The 18,041-nt window shown below is 33.1% G+C and overlaps 1 protein-coding gene across 1 annotated transcript; it reads left to right on the forward strand.

Annotated features, from left to right (window-relative positions):
- The first annotated feature begins 7,416 nt into the window (after positions 1 to 7,416).
- On the forward strand, positions 7,417 to 16,897 carry LOC128168568 (glucoside xylosyltransferase 2-like). The gene is made up of 8 exons (XM_052834753.1): positions 7,417 to 7,494; positions 11,843 to 12,076; positions 12,856 to 13,021; positions 13,543 to 13,671; positions 14,825 to 15,017; positions 15,199 to 15,348; positions 16,247 to 16,419; positions 16,601 to 16,897. The coding sequence occupies exons 2-8, from the start codon at positions 11,874 to 11,876 to the stop codon at positions 16,748 to 16,750; spliced, it is 1,164 nt and encodes a 387-aa protein (XP_052690713.1). The 5' UTR covers positions 7,417 to 7,494; positions 11,843 to 11,873; the 3' UTR covers positions 16,751 to 16,897.
- The last annotated feature ends 1,144 nt before the right edge of the window (positions 16,898 to 18,041 follow it).

An 18,041-nucleotide genomic window follows, 5' to 3' on the forward strand; every position in this document is an offset into this window, starting at 1 on the left:
GTACTTAGTCAATATAAACGTAGAGGATGATATCGCACGGCCTAATAATTTTACAATTTCAGCATACATTTTGAAATACAGATATACCTAGTTTTCAACTTGTCTTTTTCAACTTGATAAAGCAAGATTAGTGGTATTGAACTTATTACGAATAAGTACATTGTATTTATTAGTTTTAATAACATATATGTATCTGATTCGGCGATTCTGATAACTTAAAAGTAGAAAAATACGTCACTCATTCCTGCTTCAAAAGGAAAGAATGCAGCTGCATGAATCTATTTTTCTCAAGTATTCTAATTTAATTCTATTTACATGTATAGAAAGGGTGTTTTCAATTTTTATTTGTTTAGCTTGACAAAAAAATGTTATTTTTAAAAAATAAACAGCAAGGTCAAAAGTTCACCGGGATATAAATTTGGTTGGTCACGTGATCAAATCCTGTGAAGCTCGAAGGACTTCTCCGACGTGTTCAAATCCTTTGAAGCCCAAAGGGCTTCTTAGAAAATTTGATAACGTATCAACCAAGTTCATATATATTCCGATGAACTTTTTAACTATATGCTATCCTGTAGGTTCACATAAAAACATCTGCAGATGTATGTATAAATAATTGGTTACTACTAATTACATAATGCAAATTTATGGGAGGGTCGGGGGAGGGTATTTTCTTCCATGTATTTTCGCCCTTCCACAATTGCTAACGATTTCGCCCCGTCTTGAATTCGCTCAAACATTAAAAAGGAAGATAACTTAGTATATATTAATCAATTCTCTTGGATTAAGTCTTAAATTCGCCCGCGGACATCGAGAGCGAAATAAAACGGGCAGAATTATTATGTCCGTGTTTAGGGTATATCGGAATAATTATAAACGGCTGTTTATCTTTATTTTTTTTTTTCTTGTAGAAGTCTTTATTTGTAAATTTTGAATATTCTTCTAAACTGGTATAGGTATGACTGAATTTTAAAAAATATGATTTTAGACGGTTAGGGGGTCCCAACTTTTGATGTTCCGAAAATTTTCCTTAAATAAAGGCATATCTACACATGTATAAGGAACACTCTTTGAACCATTTTAACCATTAGAACATACCTATCTATTTCTTGCATCAAAGCAAGTCAAAAATGACACTGGTTTCAAGTGAAATCTGTATAGATTGCGTAGTCTTAGCTCAAAAGCTAGACAAATTTTTTTGATTTCAAAGAGTCATATATGATGGCTGAGAGGCCAACATTAAAATGGACAGGCCTGCGCCTCTGACACAACTACCTCAAAGTGATTGGAACTAGAAATACTAGTAAATCAATGTCAATCATCCAAAAACATCTTGGATATTAAGATGGGGACCTGAGATGTTAATTTATTTTATTTGTGATCTATGTCACACGCCATTTTTGGACATATGGGGTCACAAACAGAAATGATAATTTTTCTGAAATTATTGCAAAAATTTGGCATGGAAATTGATTATTTGAAGAAATCAAACAAATACTAAAATTTATAGTTTGAACTAGTATTTAGTTATAATTTTATACAGTATGAAGTTGAACATGTCGTGATTAAAAAAGTAATATCAAAGTTTAAAAGAACCTTTGCTTTACTGATGGCTTCAAATGCCAGTACATAACGAATACAGCAGCAAATGTAAAGATAGTTACAAAATTTTGGAGTTTTCAAATTATAACGCAAATAAAAAAATAATAGTAATGCCAACTTTCCAAAACTTTGCATATAAACAGGCATACATTTAATGTGTCATATAAAAGTAAAAAAGTAGGGGTCACATCTCAAAAAATTGAGATATGACATGAAATAAGCTAATTTTTGGAAAAAAAATTAGTCTAAGAGTTAACTTTTTTTTACTTCTATGCAATATAAGCTAAATACGCCAAAATATACCGATAGAAATATCAAAATATTGTTAAAAAATGTTTTTCAGAACAACATGAATATATCGTAATATATCGTAATACACAAACTATCTGGAAGTTAAGTTTGCGCTGAAAATTAGTTGGTTAAAGTAACAGTACTCATAAACTACTGAGTTGTGAAAATTGTTAGTTTTCTTCTTGAAAACCTTCCGCCACAAAATATAGTCTATTACTAAACTCTGTAAATATATAATTTTCTTTCAACAATTTTATTCAATATGGTTTATTTGGCATTGTAAAATATAGATCGATATACAAATCGAATCAATATATGATGCAAAATTTGAAGATAAAATACTTATCCAAAACGAGAGGAGCGAACCTCTTTAAGTCTAAATTCTTCTTAAAATGGTTTTTGGTTATTATATAATATACAGGTGAGGATATCAGCTGGTCATTAAGTAATTTTCTAATAGACTTAAATTAAAGGTAAACTTGTGCATCCATACATTTCGATACCCTGTAAAGAAAACGATAAAGACTTTGTGATTTCTTTTTACCAAATTGAAAACAAAACTTTCAAAGCTCAAACAAACAACAGTGGCACTGTATCTTGTATAGCACATTTTGTAAGTGTGATATTATGGTCATTTCATTATTCAACTCATGGATATCGCAAAAAGAAGAACATTTGATAGGACGACGAACAAAATGCAGAAATATATCATAAAAGTATCAAGATATCTTGAAATCGTTTGCCATGTGATGTTAAAATCTTCATTTTCTTCGGTGTTTTCCTCTTCAACTTCCAGTTTAGTTTTTCTCCTCCGACAACAGGCCCTTGCTATATATGAAAAATTAGTTGGAACAGGCATTTGATTCTGGTCTTTGTAATAAAATACCAGACCAATAATTACAACGAAGCAAATAAAACAGCTCATTCCCAAATTAGCGAGGACGTAGTAAGATAAAATTGAGATAGGGTCTGATGTTGGAGGTAAATTCTGCTCAACAATGGTCAAAAACACAGCTATTGCCAACAGAACAGTAACACAGTAAGAGAGTCTCTCGCCGCTCTCGGTGGGTAAAATAAAAACGAAAATATTCATCAGTCCAAAAAATATCAAGGGAAGAACAACGTTGATGACAGCAAACCCTGGATGCCTCTTCATCGTTATGTCGACACTGACGTACGTCAAAAATAAGTCTGAAACGGTTTCGACTCTCTGGTGCACTATTTCCCATGTATCGTGTTCTATGAAATAAAACGTTCCGACTTTTGGATTCGGTGCCTGAACAACGATCGAAGACGATGGATATCCCCAACATCCAAAGAGCAGACGACAGGTCTGGGTATCAAAAGGATACTTTGTTACATCCACTTCACATCTACTTGACAACACGTCACCTGGCAACCAAACGGCGATTCCGCTGGAAGAATATCTTACTGGAGAAACTCCTTTTGCAATGCGCTCAACTCTAACGTAAGGATTTAACAGACTAATGTTAGGTATCCACGTCTTCCTTTCTGGCAGCTCCAGAGTTTGCAAATCGCCATAATCCGAAGAGTTCCATCTTAAACGGGAATCTTGCCAAGTGACCTGAAAAAAGCCAGTTACCGAGAACATTCCGTTCACCTCGTCAAATTCCTTAATGCCGACGAGGAAAAAAGTGACATTCACTGTAACGGGAGAAACTTCTGTCGGTCGTACGTATTTGTTGAAGTCCTTCATTAAATCATTATACAGACGGTCCGATTGTGGTATGTTTGTCTGTGTTACGTTTGGCTGTGTTGTGGTTGATGCAATGCATCCACCACACGCGAACAGAACCAAACAAACTACCAAAAACATGGTTTGTTTCTTTTTCTTGTCAATCAGAATCAGATTATCAAAATTCAATATAAAAATTATTTTCACTTTAAACATCCAGTAATGCAATAGCATGCATGTAAGTGATTCTAAGAGTCACATATGCATATTGGCATATGCAATCTCTCTCTCTCTCTCTCTCTCTCTCTCTCTCTCTCTCTCTATATATATATATATACACACACACACACACACACACACACACACCAAAGATATAGGATTGTGTCCATGACGGATGTCACATTATTTAGATACATTGCTTATGAATTAACGGATCAGGAATTGGTGCCCAGAGTTCAGAGATAAATATAATTGCATCAACCGGATAAATGAGTAACTGCATACGGTGCTGGGTCGTGGTTAACGTTGTAAGATTTACTTATATGTATAAAGCCAATGTCACACCTTGGGTGTGTCCCCACCAAGTTTTTACGTTATTTGTGTAATATATACATGATTTAAATTACGAAGTAGCTAACAATGTATGTTTTAAACAATTTTTTATTTATGTTTTGAAATTTTTTATCTATTTTAAAATTTAAACAAAAAGGAAGAAAGAAAATTGAAATACTGTCACTGTGTTGATCAACAGGCATTCACAAATCCAGCCTATTCATACAAGCTGATCATTCAGTTAAACATTCTTTAGATTTCAAACACTTTCGTTTACAATATTTGTATACTTAAAACCACTCTTCATACTTTTTTTTAATACAAGTCTCTAGATTTCAATATGAGCATTTTGTTGTAACCAAAGCTGTTTCTTTCAGTTGTTTAATATTCAAATACTTGTCTTTGATTGATTGTTTACCCAATAAAATGTTACGTAATTTGAAAATGATAAAGTCAGTTAAAAGATTTGTTAACATTGGTAATACTTTTCATCTTATGTAATGTAAACAAAATCAAAAATATTTTCTTGACCCTCTTCCCAATTTGCAAATGGAGGACCTTTTTTAAAGGATTTTGTATTTTAAAGATTCATCAGCGATCGATACCTACATTGTACATGCATCCCTCTTGCCTGCTGTCCATCGGGGGATTTCTTTTCAATTCTATTATTTCTTTTTTATAATTTGTTATATAATTTGATTTCACTTTCATTTACAAAACAATTGGTAAACTACATGCATATTAACTTTGTTATTGTTGCTTGTAGTATACCAATGAAACAAACTTCACAAAAAATGAAAAATGTTATGATAAAATCTTTCTAAATTGTCAACGTTTTTATTTGAATCTCTCTCTCTCTCTCTCTCTCTCTCTCTCTCTCAGACACGCGCATGCACGCAACATTTTACTTCACGTCATCATAATTATTTGTTTGATTATATATAGGATCTCTCATGATTTGCGATTGTATATGATTTTTATCCAACGAGTTGTGTGTTTTCTATCCCCGAGCCTTGGCGAGGGGATAGAAAACACACAACGAGTTGGATAAAAATCATATACCATCGCAAATCATGAGAGATTCTTTTTATCACATGTTTTACGAAGTATTTTGTTAATCCCAACTTTTTCTGTAAAAATTGTGATTGTGAGCCGCACAACACATTATTTACAACACGTCAACAACTTTACGCATGGAAAAAAAGTTCCTTGAAGTATAACAAACATACATTCATTTTCGAACATTTTTTTATGAATTCATGACAAATAACTGAAACAACATTAAATGTTTAAAATTTATATCTCAACACCCCTCAACTGAATTAATTATTTACTTTTTCATTCTACGTCAATCAACCGTCTAAAGCTACGTAATGATTAACTATGACGTCACGTGGCGTAAGAACACACAGTAGAATATCAAAAATTTATCCCATGAGTGATATCCACCGTATATTGGGATAAACATGTGATAAATAGCTTTATATTGTTTGATAACCAAAGTCAAAGAAACATATATATCCAATATTAAAGGGGCATGGTCACGATTTTGGTCAAAAATTATTTCTCCGATTTTAATGTTAACAATGCTTCAGTAAGCCATTTTTAATATGTAACCAAAATTTGAGTGTCATTTGTTGAGTTATGAGCGAGTTACAGAGCTTACAATTCTTTGCTCCATATGTAAACAAAGCATTTGTTTACATTTTGAATGTTGAAGTGAAAATTACAGTTTTAGACCAAAAATAATGTGTTAAACGTTAGGAACTGTTTGTTTATGCTTAAAATGAATAAGAAGATAGACAAAACAGTTTGAAAAAGATTTTTACTGGTATATTAAACATATGTAAACAAAACTGAACAGGGCACGAGCCTTTACATTACAAAGAGTTGTAATTAAGCCCTGTATCTTGCTAATAACTCTACGATTGAATCTCAAAATTCATTTGATCATTAGAAATGCATTCCTATAGCATTGTAAATAATAAAACAGAAAAATAAAATCTGACAAAAATCGTGACCATGCCCCTTTCATGCGATTTTAAAATTTGAATTTCAATTACTATTGTAGCTTATATAGTACCCTTTTGAAAACCAAATGTTTTTCAGATATTCTGAGTTATTAATTAACAAGTGTCGACAACATTACTAATTCACGCTTCAAATGCAAAATACGTCATCAAATCTTTTAAAATTTGTTATTTTGTAACCAGAAAATTTGGTCGAGATTTTTATAAAAAATCATTGAACAAATTCAAAAAACATTCTTCCAATAGCTCTAACTCCCTACATTTAGATAGAAACTATTTTTTCCATTGCATGTACATTTTAATTTTTTATCTTTTTGTAATTGTTGAGTTATATTTTCAAAACTAGCGCAAGAAAAGGACACTGTTCAAAGCATTTACACATGTATATTTCAACTTGTGTGGTTCGTTAGATCTACATATAAAAATAAATATGAAAATACCAAATTTAATTGAAAAAAAATCCATTTGACTGTGACTGGATTTGATTAAACCCTAGGATAGCGTGCAAACATTTAAACTGTGTCTGGGTACATTTGCTCAGAAATACGGAATTATCTAAGTAGGCCTTGAAGGTGGCAGGGGACAGTTTTTTTTATCCAATTCATTGTAGCCAAGGGATGCATGTCTTCGGAACTCTGTAACTAGAGTTTCCTCAGTTCCCATTCAGCACAAATACCTTTAATTCACTCTTTATAAGGCCAATCACCAATTTCTGAAGAAAATTGCTAATCAAAACCTGTAAAATTCTCTACATACTGGTTTTTATGATATTTTGACCCTTTCATATTTTGCTAATTTTTCATGATTTTTCAGCTTTTTAGACCTCCCCCAGCTAATTCCCTGCAGAGGGTTGACCTTCCGTACCGCGTGCATGCTGCACTATCACATGTCAGAAACTTACCGGTGTATAGTTTACAATGTCCCATCCACCTACTTTTCGTGTTATTTTACCTCCCGTCTGTAACTTGCAATTTCACTGTGTAAAGTCAGCACAACAGTCAAAGCCGCAGGTTTCGCATTTTACTTCTGATTCTCATGTACCTAACATAAGGGGCCTACATATTGCATATCAATTTCAACAAGAGACACCCCTCTAACTAATGATATTCATTAAAAATCATTTCATGAATTTTAGCAACACTCATAAGCCTTCAAGTACAGCAACTCTCAATTTTACAAAAATATTGACCGGGTACTTTATTCGAAACTGTCCCTTGCTACCTTAAGTCATTTAGTTTTAGAATTTAGTTCCCACTACGAATATCCGGTTTGAAATGAATCTCAAAAGACAACAGTTCTTTCTGTTCTTAGTTCCTTGATTCTAAGGTACTTTCCTTTGCTTTAAATGACACGTTTTACAGCACGATCCTTCATGTCATTCATAAGGCATCGTCCTCTGAATAGATTTAGTCTTTAAATTATTTACGGATAAATTTGTTAATTATTTAGTGAAGAAGTGCGAACAATCGCCTAAACGGGATATAATACTTAACTGTACATTTTGATTCAAAACATATTGACAGGTGTGTGTACTCTTAAAATTGGTAAAAAAAAAAGTGACGGAATTGGTAATCTGGGAAAGACTTTCGATTTTGTGAATAAATATATGTACACATCAGTAACCATAACCTGATAACAGTTTAAAATCAATGTTATGGAAATAGTTCAAGATTTCCCCACATTGGCATGTCTCATTCATTTAACCATAGGAACTGATAAGATTAAAAACAAATTTCTTACAATTTTATAATGGGAAATTGGCATAATACCGTTATCTGCACCGCGGTGCAGATAATTTATGACGTTATTTGACGTTGTTGACGTTGAGTGTAAGTTGCTTACAAAGTATATAAATCTCTTCTTTGAGAAAAAAATAATATCGTTCAATTTACCGGAGGTACATGTAGAGACGTACGCTTAAGATTTAATGTGGTTCCGTGTATGACAATATTTCAGATTCTGTGTTGTGACCAAATGAAACATCTTCGCTAGCCAAGGGTTTCCGACCCTTCGCTAGCGAATATGCGAATAAAAGTAAATAGTATAATTGCAGCTTATTCCGTTTGTGCTGATTTTTATTTTTGTGTTATTACAGAAAGAAGAAAAACCCGGTTATTTAAGTAAAATAGCAGCTTATTCCGTGAAGGGATGAAAGGCCATTTACATGACACCGAGCTCTGCTTATTACGTGTATGGTTATAAGGTTGTTTATTAACGGAATAAACTGCTTTTTACTAAAAACAGAAGCTTATATCGTACAATTATGCTTGTTCTAGTTTTCGTGTTATCACGGAATAAACGGCTTTTCACTATCCATATTTTCTTTTAATTCCCTGAAATGTCAAACAAACTAAATCCAAATGATAACGATTAAATATTTTGAAATGTGCATATATGCTATGGACACTATGGGCATATTCATTAATGCCTGCTGTCCCATCCGTTTACGTGAGGCATAATAAATATCGTTTAGATTAATATTTATTATTATGTACATGTAAATTTAATTTACTTTTGATTTCAACAATTTATTTTATTCCTTCACAAATCGAAACGAAATAAACCGAACACAATCTGAACGTGTTTTGTAAAGAAAAAAACCCGGCTTACTCAGTTTTCAAAATTCTTTCTCTCTCTCTCTCTCTCTCTCTCTCTCTCTCTCTCTCTCTCTCTCTCTCTCTCTCTCTCTCAGACAAAGCGTACACACTATTGTCCTTGAAAATGTTTTCTCTCATTGTATATCTCCACAGCTACAGATCAATACGGAATAAACCGAACGATTTCCACGTGTTTTGTGAGGGAGCTCTTTTATGAAAATCTCTCTCTCTCTCTCTCTCTCTCTCTCTCTCTCTCTCTCTCTCTCTGGAATACGTCTTTCGGGGGCATATTTAGTATGATAAATTGAATGTCGTCTCTCTATATATACTCCTGTTATCTGCACCGCGGTGCAGATTAGTCTCTTATTTCACCTATAGAATGTCCCCCCAAAAGATTCTAAACCCCATTTTCTCATGTTTGTCCCCCAAAGAAGACCCTTTTCCCGGGAATACTTCCCTTTTGGAGGCATATTTAGTATGATAAATTGAATGACGTCTCTCTATATATACTCCTGTTATCTGCATCGCGGTGCAGATTAGTTTGAGCCTTTTTCAAATGTCTCTTATTTCACCTATAGAATGTTCCCCAAAAAGATTCTAAACCCCATTTTCTGATTTTTGTCCCCCAAAGAAAACCCTTCTCCCGGGAATACTTCCCTTTTGGAGGCATATTTATCATGATAAATTGAGTGTCGTCTCTCTATATATACTCCTGTTATCTGCACCGCGGTGCAGATTAGTTTGAGCCTTTTTCAAATGTCTCTTATTTTACCTATAGAATGTTCCCCAAAAGATTCCAAACCCCATTTTCTCATGTTTGCCCCCCAAAGAAAACCCTTTTCCCGGGAATACTTCCTTTCAGAGGCGCATTTATCATGATAAATTATGTGCCGTCTCTCTATATATACTCCTGTTATCTGCACCGCGGTGCGGAGTAGTTTGAGTCTTTTCTGATGTCTCTTATTTCACCTATAGAATGTTCCCCAAAAAGATTCTAAACCCCATTTTCTCATGTTTGCCCCCCAAAGAAAACCCTTTTCCCGGGAATACTTCCCTTAGCTTTTGGAGGCATATTTAGTATGATAAATTGAATGTCGTCTCTCTATATATACTCCTGTTATCTGCACCGCGGTGCAGATTAGTTTGAGCCTTTTTCAAATGTCTCTTATTTCACCTATAGAATGTTCCCCCAAAAGATTCTAAACTCCGTTTTCTGATGTTTATCCCCCAAAGAAAACCCCTTTCCCGGAAATACTTCCTTTCGGAGGCGCATTTATCATGATAAATTGAAAGTCGTCTCTCTATATATACTCCTGTTATCTGCACCGCGGTGCAGATTAGTTTGAGCCTTTTTCAAATGTCTCTTATTTTACCTATAGATTGTTCCCCAAAAGATTCTAAACCCCATTTTCTCATGTTTGCCCCCCAAAGAAAACCCTTTTCCCGGGAATACTTCCTTTCAGAGGCGCATTTATCATGATAAATTATGTGCCGTCTCTCTATATATACTCCTGTTATCTGCACCGCGGTGCAGATTAGTTTGAGCCTTTTTCAGATGTCTCTTATTTCACCTATAGAATGTTCCCCCAAAAGATTCTAAACCCCATTTTCTGATGTTTGTCCCCCAAAGAAAACCCCTTTCCCAGGAATACTTTTTTTTTGGAGGCATATTTAATATGATAAATTGAATGTCGTCTCTCTATATATACTCCTGTTATCTGCACCGCGGTGCAGATTAGTATAGATATTTTTACAATTCTATAACAATGATATTATTTCTTATTGTTTCATAGTTGTGTTAAATAATACATTTATTATAATAATGTATAAAATTTGTTGATGTAAATATATCCGAATATATTAATATATCACAAAGTGGTTAGATCCGTCCCGTGAATTCATTTTATTTTCCCATGATGCTCTAAGAATAAAATCAACAGGAAGTCGATGAAAAGAGGCAAATACCTCATATATATCTTATTCGACATCTTTATCGATAGTTGACGTTACGTCAAATAACGTCAAAAATTATCTGCACCGCGGTGCAGATAACGGTATTATGCCGTTTTTATTTATTTTTGGCATTTTTATCTATTTGGTAGTTTTAACAACCTATAGTCAGACTCTGAAAAAAAGAGTCAATGAAAGTGAATTTGCAGGCGTCTAGCTTATAGACTTCATTTTTGGAGTCGATGTTTCCAGTGTAAGGACTAAGGAAAACATTTTGAATACAAAATTATTCATGAGAATTAAACAATTTAGGGTGAAATTGATTAAAATGGGACTATACTTTAACCAGTCTGTTAACATTACAATGATAAATATACATCTCTAAGTGTTTGATTTATTTTAAACATTTCATTGACAAGTTTTGCATGATTTAAGTTTTTCATTTTAAAAAATTGATCATGTTTAATACAAGTTAACAATTTTATACATATGGCATAAATAGGACACTTAAACATTCAGAAATGTTTTTTGAAACTTATAAAATGTTTTTTGACCTGTTTTTGTCCAATTTAAGAGATTTTGTTGGAACTTACTAAGGTACTGTGGTTTCATTAATTTTCGTGGGTATCAATTTTCGTGGATTTTCTGAAAACCACAGTTTCAAGGATACTTAATTTCGTGGCCAATGATCCTATCAATACTAAATGCTAGTTGAAATTGAACTTCTGACAATGAACATTTAATTTCGTGGATCAACTTAACAACGAAATCCACGAAAATTAGTATTCAACGAATATTGATGAAACCACAGTAACTCTCACTTTGTTTACATTAGAAATGCCAATTTACCACTATGCATGATTGAGCCTTAGACGTCGTTTTCAGAGTTAACTCCATTTTCAGAATATTGACTTGACTGTTTAAGAGCAATGAAAAATAAATGTTTTTTTTAATTTTTTGTAAATTTCAAGTTATCCTAATGAAAAGTTTTATATGGTGACTTTATTTATTACTTCTTTTAATCTTTGCAATTATTAAACAGTAACCACCAATGTCCTGACAAAAGTTGAACATATGTGGTTAAAATTTAAACAGTCATTTTTACCTTATGACACTTATTTTACAAGGTTTAGGTCTGGTTTCACTAAGAGATGCTTGATGCGTCGTAGAATGATCTTCAAGTTTGGACTGACAGTCATTGTCCTGGTAGCTGTGTTCATGTTCTACATCATCCATCAGCAAGCTGACCAAAATGTACAGGAGAGGGAAGCTACAGAGGGCAACCAAATTATCCAAAATCAGTCGCTTAAACCCAGAGAATTAACGAAAGAAGAAAAGCTAAGACTGGCTGAAAAGGAAAAGTAAGGCAAAGTAGCACAATCATAAAGCCGTAATAAAGAAGAGATGCATGCCTTTGATACATGATAAATATACAACTATGTGGACCATGTTAATATATATTCAACTTAGCTTATGAATGAATATTTGTTACACAATATTTTTGAATGGTTATACATGTATTATATATTATATGGCTAAATTTGTTATATCTATTTATCAAATATGTTTTAGAGCTAACTTACTCAATTTGGGGGTTGGTTGTACAGTATAAATTCTTTTTAGAGGAGTATGGTCACAACTGGGCTAAAAATTTTCAGATTTCATATTTTTCTAATTTTATTCAAGTTGCATTGTTAATGTTTTCCAATCTGTGTCTAGCTACAATTTGAATTCCTGCTGTAGAGTTACAGCAAATGACAAATTGTACAAATGATCATTTCTTTGTTGTGAAAACATGCATGGCTTTGGTCATGATTTTGTGTACAATTAGAATGCTGGATAGTGGATAGAGAAGCTGTACAGTACACTGGGCTATATACAACTTAGAGTGTATAACTTGATGAAAATTAAAGTATCATAATGCTTCAGGGGATTCTTATACTATAGATGTGTTTTAGACAGAAAAGTAACCTGGGGGACATCAAAGATTACAGTAATAGGATTAGCGCTGTGTCCTTACTTGATTTTAATTTTTGTAGCTGATGCTTCAAAGTATACAAATCAAAATTAAGTAATTTACCAATAGTTGTAAGTTACTTAATTAGTATTTTTTTTAAAAAGCAATGATTGATTTGAATAGGCGAGGAAGAATTTGGAGAGACAGTATCCATCTTTCCCTTGTTGTTTGCGGTGATCGTGGCAATGAGTCCATTACCCTCATCAAGTCTGCCGTCCTCTTCACCAAGTCTTACATCATTATCCACATCTTTGCAGAGGAAGAGCTGCATTCTGCCTTACAGTACCAGGTGCATATCAAGATACATGCAGTTCCTTTCTGAGAAAGATATTTTGATCCTTTAAACACATGGTTGTCATTGAAACCAGAGTGTAGAATTCACTTTCTTTCAAATAGTTAAATCACTGACATAATTTCGTAGTAGTGTTTCATGTAAACTAATGTAGATGTATATTTTGTGTTTTTTTGTTGTTGTGGAAAATCATGTACAACAAGATGGCCTATGTGCACCTTTCTAATTAAGACTTCTTTTTAATCATATTAATGATTTGATACTGCACTGCTGTAAACATATTATATTTAGCGTGTACAATATTTTGAGGAAATGGGTTTTCAACAAGTTAGAGTGGATTTGAATTAGCGTACTTCTGAAAGTACCTTATCTTATTCATGTATTCAAACTATTAGTGATGAACTTGATTTATATAATGGAAGCTGCTTTCTACCAAAAACACTCCATAGAATACGCAGCCAAATGTAATATGTTTACAGTAATTTAACTATTAGTAATCTCGTCTTCTTTTATTTTAGCTCAATTCATGGCCAAGCCTTGTCAGAAAGAAGTTTGAATATCATTTGTATGGTATAATATACCCCGACTCAAACCAAGAGTGGAAAATGTTGTTTAAACCATGTGCCTCACAAAGGTTGTTTATTCCAGTAAGTGATATACATTCACCTGGTAGATATAGCAATCAATAATAAGGGACTGTAGTTAGATCTTTTTGAGAGATAAACTGATTTCCATTTGTCTTTGGCTGTTACACTTTCAACTTCTCCAGAACCACTGGGCCAGTTCCAATCAGCCCTGACTCATACACATACTGTATACAGGGTTATTTTCGCCCCGTGCTATTTTCACCCTTATACACTTGCAAACGGTTTCGCTCCATCTTAAATTTGCCCAGACTCATTGTGTACTAATGAATTAGCTAGGAACAGTGGAATTCGCCCAGTCTTAAATTTGCCCGCTGTCAACGAGGGTGAAAGGGGCGAAAATAAAACGGGGGCGAATATTTCCCTGTACACAGTAGAAGGGCTAGTTTTCAAGTTTAGAGTTCCAGAAAGGAGGAGGGGATGGAATAATTCACTGATAACATTGAATTAAGCCAAAACATTGAATACATTGTATGCTCATCCTCTGGATTTTTCATTCACATTGGAATGAAAATTCATGTGGCCTTTAAAGTGGTAGAATATGATAAAAGATAGGATGATGACAGGGAAATATAAAAATTTTGCCCTTGCAACCGATTGTCTAGACCCAATCAGACAGCGCATTACCTAGAATAATTATGCTGAGGAATGATAATATTATATAGTCCATGGATAAAATTCTTTATAATTTATACTTGAGTATTTTCTTCATAATGTAACAGAAATAAACACAAAAAATCCCAATTTTTGGCAGATATTGTAAAACAAAGCAAATTTTAAATCCTAGTACATGTATTTTAAAACATTAAGAGTACATACATGTGTATTATATATTTTTTGGGGGTAAACATATGTGTTGTGTTTGTTTTAAATTTCCATGCCTCAAAACAAACTTATCCACGGACATTAAACATAGAAAAAATGTGAAATGGCCTTACAATTAAGCAGCCTTATATATGCATGTTTAAAATTTTACATGAATAGTTATAGGAAACCCTTGTTTATGTATACATAATTGTTTAATATGCTAGTAATTTCTAATTATAACTGATTATATGCATTCCTAATTATATACAAGTTGTTAAATAAAAAACACTATGAATACATGTACATCTCATTGTAGCTTTAAACAATATTGTTTTTTTTTTGTTTCCAGTCCATTTTGACCAATGTGGATTCCCTGCTTTATGTTGATACTGACATATTATTCCTCTCCCCCTTGGAGGAAATCTGGTTTCATTTTTCTCGATTCAACAGTACACAACTAATTGCTTTGGCTCCAGAGAGTGAAGACAGACAAACTGGCTGGTACAACAGATTTGCTAGACACCCATATTTTGGAGAATTAGGTATGACATCTGATTCACAGTTTGATTTTTGCATATGCCGAATATAATATTTGCATTGAAGTTGATTGATATAATACATATACATGTAATATGTAAGTTTCATAAACTTTGGTCATTGATTTTAGATAAATTGATTTTTTTTAAATAGCTAAATATATAGTTGAACTGATCTAATGTGCAGGTGTTAATTCTGGAGTGATGCTCATGAATTTGACAAGACTTCGAAATTCAACATGGCTTCCATCCATCAAAAATTACTACAAAGAGTACAAATTAAAGTTGACTTGGGGAGACCAGGACCTCATTAATGTCTACTTCCACTTTCATCCCGGTAAGAAAATTCAGAGTGGTTTCATGTTTATATGTATCAAGTTGTTAGAAATAATTAAAATACATTTATAAAAAAAAAATGTGAATCACATAACTATTAAATGATGATAATTATTTTCAAAGAACTATATATGATTTTAGTCAAATTTGGCCCCCATAATTCGCTGATTTTAAAGTGATTCACGTACATTAATTTATTGTGTTATTTTATAAAAGAATTAACATGAAATATATTTTTCACCTATTTATTTGATATATATGCACTCCCTAGCAGTATATGATGTCAGAAGTGACGCTATTTTTATAATTCAATCAAAATCATCCAAAAATTGACATTTTTCTTATCTTTTTTTCGAATTGGAAATATAGAGCGACTCTTTGAACAAGAACGAACTTTTTGTCACTTATAAGTACTGGAGAGATACATCTTTGGTGAAAATATTTTGTTTGTTCAAGCAGTCGCTCAGAAGAAAAACTGCTTCAAAACAAGCTGTTTTATGCTAAAAATGCGAAAATGGCGGGAAAAGGTAAACTTTATGATGTCATATTTTTAAATTGTGGGTACTAAAATCAAAATGAAAATTATGAAAAAACTTCAAATGTATATTTGTTCAAATAAAACAAAGAATTACAGTAAAATGACAATGTTCATTTAAGGGGGCCATTTTAGGCTCAAACCATATATAGTCCCTTTATGTGTAGAAGCTACATAACATTTTGGTAGATTGTAAAAGGAAATTAAAAATCTTCTTTGAAGAATTGTTCCTGAAAATATGGAAAGCTGATATACCAGTAATTGATATGGGAACCGTTATGACCCTTTTTATGCATATATTTTTTTTTTTTTATCAGCTACTGATTTTTATCATAAAGAAACTAAAGCATCCATATTGTTACAGATGAGCTTTATGTTTACCCCTGTGAGTGGAATTACAGGCCTGATCATTGTATGTATATGAGTGTGTGCAAAGGAGCGGAACGAGGCGGGGCCTACGTACTTCATGGCAGTAGGCGTGCCATGCATAACGACAAGCAGCCTGCATTTAAAGCAGTTTATTTGGCATTTAATGCAGTAAGTAACAAGAGGAACGCATGCACACAGTTTACATGCCATGTAGTACTTTAATTTACTGGAATTGAATATACTGATTTACAAAATGACAAATTTAAAAATGTCTTATACTTGTTCTGAAAGATTCCAACAGGCATTTGTTTTTTGTATTTAATCTTAAGATTTTATATTGTCATTGCAGTATAGTTTCCAGGATGAGATGAAGACATCTTTACTGCCACAGCTTTTGGAAAATCTTGAAGCCACAGCAAAAACTCCATGTGGGACTGTCCGAGATGTTTTTTCTATGAGAGTCGCTCAGTTCATCAATCATGATGTAAAAAATAGATGACCATTATTCCCTAACGTCATCTATTAAATAGACTGAACAAAGCGGAATACGTGTGTCATGGTATGAGTGAATTCCAAGAAATTTCTTGGATATTGTTAATGTTCTCTTAATTGAATGGATTTATAAATAAATGTGAGATTATTTACACTTGATTTTTTTACTTTATCATGCAGCAAAAATTTCAGTTAGCGGGTTATGTAATTTTTTTTGCAATGATCGCTACCTTCATAACCCGAATGAATCATCAAAGAAAGCATTTTATTATTTTATATATCAACATCTTTCTTTTAGCTAATTGATAAATTGTTTATGAAAAGTTAGTAAAATTACACAAAATTACTGTTAATGTACGTAAGTACGTTAGCTAAAAGAAACAGCCAAATCGTCTTCTGTAAGACTTTGAGTCTAAAATCATCACGATTATATCGTGCAGTCCGTGATTTTTTCCTAGGTAGCTGTATGTATCGACCAATCGATAAACAGGGCGTGTCGATATCTGTCCTGTCAGTTTCTTCTCAGTTTCAGCCGCTGTAGATTTCGACCAATCGATAAACGGAGCGTGTAGATTTCAGTCTGGTTGTTTCTATAGGGCTATGAATTAACTATAAGTTTCCGTAAGAAATAGAGGGAATAATACTTGGTAGATGTAAATATATAGAAATGACCTGAACTCTACGTCCAACTGTACGCGCATGTACCAATAGTGTTACCCGTTGCCAAGCGTGTTACTAACGCTGAGGGTAACAGAACAGATTATCAACTGCGTCTCAACCAATCAGATTTCAATATTTAACATGAAAGTATAATAAAATATAATGATTATGTGGATAACAAACATCGGCAAGGAATCTGTATGATACAAAAAGCACAAAAATCTCCTCAAGACAATCTAGAATGACAGTAGGGGTGCTGTATAACAGAACTTGAGTAGCTGTAAGCTTAATGATATCAGAACTCTAAGATGTACATAGGTATATACCTAAAATTACAAATTTCCTTAACTTGTTTGATATCATTCGCAAATAAAGCCGTAGTGCAGTCTGGAATATTAATAGGATTCAAGGGTACATTAAAATTGCACACCCTTACAGAACCTTGTACACAATTAGATAGATCCTCGATCAATACTCAAAGAGACAAAATCATCATGATGACTGGTTATAGCAAAATAACTGGAAAAGGATAAAAGCTGGGTGGCTAGCATCAGAAGTTGGTACAAGTAAACTTAGCACCTATACAGTTGAAGTGGGGTACTTTGAGATGCAGTAGGAAATTTAACCGTAAAAAGGAA

The sequence above is a fragment of the Crassostrea angulata genome, chromosome 1, assembly GCF_025612915.1.
Source record: "Crassostrea angulata isolate pt1a10 chromosome 1, ASM2561291v2, whole genome shotgun sequence".
In the NCBI taxonomy this organism is placed as follows: Eukaryota; Metazoa; Mollusca; class Bivalvia; order Ostreida; family Ostreidae; genus Magallana; species Magallana angulata.

Excerpts from the sequence above, each read along its gene's own strand:
- LOC128168568 (XM_052834753.1), top strand. The coding sequence starts at position 11,874 with ATGCGTCGTAGAATGATCTTCAAGTTTGGACTGACAGTCATTGTCCTG. Across the intron at positions 12,077-12,855 it reads AGACTGGCTGAAAAGGAAAA|GCGAGGAAGAATTTGGAGAG; the intron begins GTAAGGCAAAGT and ends TGATTTGAATAG. Across the intron at positions 15,018-15,198 it reads CCCATATTTTGGAGAATTAG|GTGTTAATTCTGGAGTGATG; the intron begins GTATGACATCTG and ends TCTAATGTGCAG.